Here is a 7,077-nt window from a genome sequence, read left to right as displayed (position 1 = left end):
GTTGCTGACTCGGCTTTCCAGGGTCTTCAGGAAGAGGAAGGGGTGTCTCTCTCTCTCTCTCTCTCTCTGCTTCTCCCCCTATTCTATCAGCCGGCCTCACCCCCCAGCATTTACCTGGGGTCCCCCCCAGCCCCTCTCCTGTCCCAGTCCCCCCCCCAGCCCAGCCCCCGCCCCTCCCGGGCCGCCGGCCTCCGGGCCAGCCGGGCTTTGTTTCCCGAGACTCGGCGCCCCGCCCCGCCCCGTCTGGGGTCCCCGCCGCCCTTTGTCTGCCTCGGTCTCTCCCCCACCCCTTTCCCCGGGTCCGGCTCCGGCTCCCTCTTTGTCTCTCCCGGGCCAGCGTGGCTGGTGGCGCTGCCCACCCGCCCCGGAGGTGGGCGCGGGTGACGCCGGGACCCGGCGACGATCGGGAAGAAGCAGCCTCGGCCCCCGGCGCCCCGCAGCAGCCCAGGAAGCACACGGTTAAAACCACCGAGTTCGGGCCGCCGTCCCCGGCTCGGAGCCGCCCGCCAGCCACCGAGCCCCGCCGACCGGGCGGCGCCCGCGGGCGCGCGGCTCCTCCCGGGTCCTAGAGCGGCTCGGCGCGCCCCGCGCTGGCTTCCGCTCCCCGCGGCCGCCCCGGGACGCCTGGGGGCCGAGCCCCCCCCTCCGGCTTGGGCGCGGAGCCCGCGTCGCGGGGCGCCGGGGAGCTCCGGTAACCCGCATCCCGCTGGGAGGCAAGGACGCGGTGGCCGCGCGCGCGTGCGACGGGGAGCAGCAGGTGCAGGGGAGGCCGGCGGGGGTCCCCGGGAGCCGCGCCCCGCGCCGGGGCCCCGGTGCCCGCCTCGGCCGCCAGAGGGCGGCGGCAGGGCGCCGCGGGCCGCACATGGCTGCGTGACCGCTGGGGCCGGTGTCTGTCCCTTTGCCCAGGGCGGCGTGCCGCGCGATGGAGCGCGCCGTGGAGCCCTGGGGTCCGAACCTGCGGAGCCCGGAGGAGAGGGAGCTGCCGAGAGGCGCCGGTGCAGGTGAGGACCCCCACTGACAGGGCATGGCTGGGTGGGGACTCCGGTCCTGGGCTCTGGCCCACTGAGATCGGGGGGAAATCGGACAGGAGCTGTGCTCCCGGGCGGAGGGGGAGGGGAGCGCGCTCCCAGGGAGGAAGCCAGCCTTTCTGAACACCTACTGTGTGCCAGGCCGGAAGGGGCATCTGCTCCGGAATCGCACCCCTCCCCCACAGTCTACACCACGCTCTCGGTCTCTGCCCTACTTCAGGTCTCGTTCTGTCTCAGCCGAGCAATTGCAGTCAACCTTCCCCCTCGACCTTTTCTCTCCAGTGATGCTTTCCTGCAGCCGGATTGATCTACGTCCCAGATCTAATCTGGTCTCTGCGTTTTCAAGCCTTCCTTAGCTCTCCTCTACTAATTGAAAGCCTTTCTTAGCTTCTGTTTAGTCCAGATCTTGCATGCTCAGACTAGTCCCGACATCCATCTCTAGCTTTATCTGCCCTGCCTCTCCAGGATCTTCTCCGTTCCAATGCAAATGTCTGTCCCTATCTCCTTTCTCCTCTCTCTGAATCGAGTTATAATGATTGGTACTTTATTTTACCGCTCCTACCACTCCTAAGCATCTTGAGGGATGGCTGTGGGTACCCACAGTCATACATAGGATGAGTGAAGAAATAAATTACAAAACCAGGTAATATGTCAAGATACAAATAGAACACATACCAGGTTTCAAAATAGAGACATAGCGTAATAGGTAACACAGGCTTGGGTGTCAGACTTAAATTAAAAATCTGGCTTTGAGTGGGACACTGGTGCGCTCAAGCCTGTAATCCTAGCTCCACAGGAGGCTGAGATCTGAGGATTGAGGTTTGAAGCCAGCCAGAGAAGTAAAATCTATGAGACTCTCTTCTTCTAGTTTACCACCAAAAAGGGCAGAAGTGGAGCTGTGGCTTAAGTGGTAGAGTGCTAGCTAGCCTTGAGCAAAAAAGCTCAGGGACAGCACCCAGGCCCTAAGTTTAAGCTCCAGGACCAGCACAAAATACAAACAAACAACAAAAAACCCTAAGTTCTCAGCATCTCTATGATTATAAGAGTAATTTTTGTTGTTGTTGGTGGTGGTGGTCATGGGGCTTGAACTCTGGGCTTAGGTGCTGTCCCTGCACTCTTCAGCTCTAGGTGAGCACTCTACTGCTTGAGCCACAGTGCCACTTCCGGTTTTCTAGTGGTTTATTGGAGATAAGAGTCTCTGGGACTTTCCTGCCCGGGCTAGCTTTGAACTGAAGTCCTCAGATCTCAGCCTCCTGAGTAGCTAGGATTACAGGTGTGAGCCACAGGAGTGAGGCACCGGCGCCCAGCCTATAAGAGTAATTACAATGGTAATACTATCTCTTAGGATTTTTGGGGTTCCACATAGCTTAGTGATTGATACATATTTATTTTTGGAGTGTGAACTCAGGGCTTTTAAGATTGCTAGGCAGGCCGGGCACTGGTGGCTCACCTATAATCCTAGCTGCTCACTGGTCTGAGATCTGAGGATTGAGGATCAAAGTCAGCTGGATAGGGAAGTCCATTAAGACTCTTGTACCTGATTAACCACCCAAAAGCAGGAAGTAAAGGTGGCTCAAGTGGTAGGACTCCAGTGAAAAAGCTCAAAAACAGCACCCAGGCCTTGAGTTCGAGTCCCAGCACAAGAAGGAAAAAAAGATGGCTACCACTTGAGCCAAGCTCTAGGCCTTTTCTTAGTTCTGCGAGATTGGCATATATTAAGGATATGGTAAATAGGTATCACCATTATTACTGAAATGCATAGATAATAAGTGCTTGACAAGCTTAGAGGAGAAATCCTTGAGACTAAGCCATTGTCAAAAGAAGTCTTATAACCAGGCACCAGTGGCTTACACTTGTAATCCTAGCTACTCAAGAAACTGAGATCTGGGCTGGCAAGGTGGCTCAGTGGTAGAGCCCTTGCCTTGCATGCATGAGGCCCTGGGTTCGATTCCTCAGCACCATATAAACAAAAAGAAAAAAGCCAGAAGTGGTGCTATGGCTCAAGTGGTAGATCACTAGCCTTGAGCTGAAGAGCTGAGGGACAGCGCCCAGGCCCAGAGTTCAGGCCCCAGGACCGGACCCCCCCCCAAAAAAAAAAACAAAAAACTGAGATCTGAGGACCAAGGTTCAAAGCCAGCCCAGGCAAGAAAGACCATGAGACTTTTATCTTCATTTAAACACCCAAAAAGCCAAAAATGGAGCTGTGGCTCAAGTGGTAGAATGTTAGCTTTGAGCACAAAAAAGCTTAGACAGTGCCTTGAGTTCAAGGCCCAGGATGCACACACACACAAAAGAGTCTTTTTATGGAGGTTGATATCAAAGATAAGATCTGCTGGGCTCCGAGTATACAGCTCAATGATCAAGTGCTGAGGTGTGCAACTCCTTTCTTTCCCAGCTTTAGGGAGTGAGAATGTGGAGGTTTCTCAGCCTGATGAATTTGAACTACAGGAAGAAGATGACTTGGGATTCAAAGAAGAGGAAGATTTGGCCCCAGCTCATGAGGTCGGAACTGTGTCTCTAAAACCTGAAGGTATCCAGACCTGGGATGACTTATGGGTCCACAAAGAGGGGTTAGGGAAGCCTCAGCCTCGGGACAGAGCCCCCCGAGTCTTGGGAGAACCACGCTGGGGCCAGGGGAGTGGTGATCGGACAGCAGTGTGTGGCGAGTGTGGCAAGAGCTTTCGACAGATGTCGGACCTGGTGAAACACCAGCGGACCCACACCGGGGAGAAGCCCTACAAATGTGGGGTGTGTGGCAAGGGCTTTGGCGATAGCTCAGCTCGCATCAAACACCAGCGAACTCACAGTGGTGAGAAGCCCTACAGGGCTCGGCCACAGACCCAGGGTCCCCCAAAGATCCCTCGACCCCGGATCCCGGCTGGTGAGCGCCCCACTATTTGTGGGGAATGTGGCAAGAGCTTCCGGCAGAGTTCTGATCTGGTGAAGCACCAGCGGACACACACGGGTGAGAAACCTTACAAGTGTGGCATCTGTGGGAAGGGCTTCGGCGATAGTTCTGCCCGCATAAAGCACCAGCGGACACACCGAGGGGAGCAGCCCCCTCGGCCGGTGGTACCTCGACAACAGCCATCCCGGGCCACCCCCACTGCTGCCCAGGGACCCAAGGCACAGGACAAGCCTTATACCTGCACTGATTGTGGCAAGAGGTTTATACTCAGCTGCAGCCTCCTGAGCCACCAGCGCAGTCACCTGGGACCCAAGCCTTTTGGCTGTGATGTGTGTGGGAAGGAATTTGCCCGAGGCTCCGACCTAGTAAAGCACCTGCGGGTGCACACAGGTGAGAAGCCTTACCTGTGCCCCGAGTGTGGCAAGGGCTTTGCTGACAGTTCAGCCCGGGTTAAGCATCTCCGTACCCATAGTGGCGAGAGACCCCACGCCTGCCCTGAATGTGACCGAACCTTCAGCCTCAGCTCTACCCTGCTTCGCCATCGTCTGACACACATGGAACCCCAAGACTTCGGTTTTGCAGGCTACCCTGTAGCCCCGTTGATCTCCAGCCCACCTCCACCACCTCTTGGCACCAGCCCCTCCCTGACACCCAGAAGCCCTTCGCACTCGGGTGATGGGCCTTTTGGCTTGCCTGGCTTCGAGCCAGAGCCCGGAGGCCCCCAGGCTGGGGAGCCACCCCCACCCCTGGCAGGTGACAAGCCCCACAAATGTCCTGAGTGTGGCAAGGGCTTCCGCCGAAGCTCTGACCTGGTAAAACACCATCGTGTGCACACAGGAGAGAAACCCTACCTCTGTCCTGAATGTGGCAAAGGTTTTGCTGATAGCTCAGCCCGAGTTAAGCACCTCCGCACCCATCGTGGTGAACGTGCCCGGCCACCACCACCACCACCATCTACTCTCCTGCGGCCCCATAACCCACCTGGCCCAGCACCCACGACTCCACGACCCCGAGTTCGGGCCCAACCCTCTGGACCCAGCCAGCCCCATGTGTGTGGCTTCTGTGGGAAAGAATTCCCCCGAAGCTCAGATCTGGTCAAACACAGGCGCACCCACACTGGAGAGAAGCCATACAAGTGTGCAGAGTGTGGCAAAGGTTTTGGTGACAGCTCGGCTCGGATCAAGCACCAGCGGGGGCACCTGGCCTTGAGACCCTTTGGCATAGTGGATGTTCAGACAAGGCCTCTCAAGGAAGAATCACCAACAGGACTGGAATGATGGGGTCCAGGAGAGGGTGGAGAGCCAGCAAACCAAAGGGAGGGGAATCTGCTGCTGAAGCAGAGAAGAAAAGGGCATGGGAGGTGGTGGGAGGGAGATGGAGGGAGCAGTGGGAGAAAGGAGTGGGTAGGTAGAAATAGAGATCGGAGACCATAATTGTGTTTTGATACTCAGGAAATTGTCCAGGTAAGGTGTTAGGACCTTGCCAGTATGGCCTGTATTCCCTGATTCTAGAATCTCGCCTCACATACAGGCGCTCATTAAATACTTGGGAAATTTAGAAATGGATTAAGATCTATAGACTCCTAACCCTAAGTTTGCAAGGAACTAGTGGTTTACACCTGTGATTGCAGCAAGTGGGAGTGGAAAGTTCTGGAGACTCCATCTCAACCTATAGTTGAGTATGATGGTGGGTGCTTGTCATCACAGCATAAATAGGAAGATGAAAGTCCAGGTCAACCCCAGGACAGTCTTATCTCAAAAATAAAACAAAAAGGGCTGGAATATGGCTCAAGCAGTGTGATCCTGCCTAGTGAAAAGGAAGTTCTGATTTCAAACACTAGTACCTCCAAGGAAAAAAAAAAAAAAAAGAAAGGGCTGGGAAGGTGGCTCAGTGGTAGAGTGTTTGCCTTGCATGCATGAGGCCCTGGGTTCGATTCCTCATCACCACATAAGCAGAAAACAGCCGGAAGTGCTGCTGTGGCTCAAGTGGTAGAGTGCTAGCCTTGAGCTGAAGAGCTGAGGGACAGTGTCCAGGCCCAGAGTTTAGGCCCCACAACCGACAAAAAAAAAAAAGAAATCCTAAAGTTTGGCTGCTTCTTGTCTATTCAGAATTTACTTTTCTCAGCCTTGCCCTGTGCCTTCTGAGATATAGCAATGAGACTTCTGGAAATGAAGGCTAGGAATTAAGAATGAGATAAAAGCCGGGTGCTGTGGCTCACACCTATACCTATAATCCTAGCTACTCAAGAGACTTAAACCTTGATCTGAGGCTCAAGGTTCAAAGCCAGCCGGGGCAGGAAAGTCTGTGAGACTCTTATCTCCAATTAATCGCCAAAAGCCAGAAATAGAGCTATGTCTCTAGTAGAGCACAAAGCCCTTGAGCAAAAAAGAGTTTAAAAATAGCGCCCAGACCTTAAGTTGAAGACCCAGGACTGGCACCCCCAAAAAAAGAATGAGGTGGAGCATTCTGATCACCTTCATGGGGAAAGTTAACTGTGTGGTAAGTGGTCCTCACCTCTAATGGGGGCTACCAAACACAATCTTAGCCAGAAAGGGGCAGATTTGGATGCAGCTCGGATCTATGTGCCCTAGACTGCCATGACAACTGGACCCTAGAGGAATAGACTGACAGAGAGCTAGGCCATTAGTGGCATCCAGTTTGGGTGCCATGCCATGCCCATAGGTTAGCAGGCTGGGTTGGGGACTTCACTGGGACTGAGGTCAGGAGATGCCAGAAAAACTCCAAAGGCCAGACAGCCACATTTCCATGTGTCTCCTAATAAACTTCCTTGCCTGAGGCTCGGACTCTGTTGTAGGTGTGTGTGTGTGTGGTGTGTGTATATGTTCTTAACATGCTGTCCTGTGACAATTAAAATGGTGTAAATGTACTACCACAGGCAAAGCCCTTAAGGAGATGTGGATCCCTTGCTCTCGGAGTCCTTTAGAGGTTGTCTTGGCATAGTCAGCCACTTTGGAACTCCAGTATCTGGTCTAAAAAGGCCGCAAGAGCTAGGTGTCAGTGGCTCACGCCTGTAATCCTAACTTCTCAGGAGGCTGAGATCTGAGAATGGAGCTTTGGTTTGAAGCCAGCTCAGGCAAAACGTTTGTGAGACCTTTTTATCTCCAATTAACTTTCAAAAAA

At 54.6% G+C, this 7,077-nt stretch overlaps 1 protein-coding gene across 3 annotated transcripts; it reads left to right on the top strand.

Moving 5' to 3' along the window:
• The first annotated feature begins 749 nt into the window (after nt 1-749).
• LOC138814970 (zinc finger protein 48) lies at nt 750-6,733 on the top strand. 3 transcript variants are annotated; one of them, XM_070004134.1, is made up of 2 exons: nt 750-1,001; nt 3,477-6,733. In XM_070004134.1, the coding sequence occupies exon 2, from the start codon at nt 3,717-3,719 to the stop codon at nt 5,211-5,213; it is 1,497 nt and encodes a 498-aa protein (XP_069860235.1). In that variant the 5' UTR covers nt 750-1,001; nt 3,477-3,716; the 3' UTR covers nt 5,214-6,733. The 3 variants fall into 3 exon arrangements, with proteins under 3 accessions (XP_069860235.1, XP_069860234.1, XP_069860233.1); XM_070004133.1 differs by having other exon boundaries at nt 865-1,001; nt 3,430-6,733; XM_070004132.1 differs by having other exon boundaries at nt 865-1,001; nt 3,424-6,733.
• Nucleotides 6,734-7,077: the final 344 nt, after the last annotated feature.

This window comes from Dipodomys merriami, unplaced genomic scaffold (genome assembly GCF_024711535.1).
Source record: "Dipodomys merriami isolate MVZ:Mamm:240054 unplaced genomic scaffold, mDipMer1.0.p SCAF_62, whole genome shotgun sequence".
NCBI lineage: Eukaryota > Metazoa > Chordata > Mammalia > Rodentia > Heteromyidae > Dipodomys > Dipodomys merriami.
Note: the sequence above shows the minus strand (reverse complement) of the source record. Positions and strands in the feature narration are given on the sequence as shown.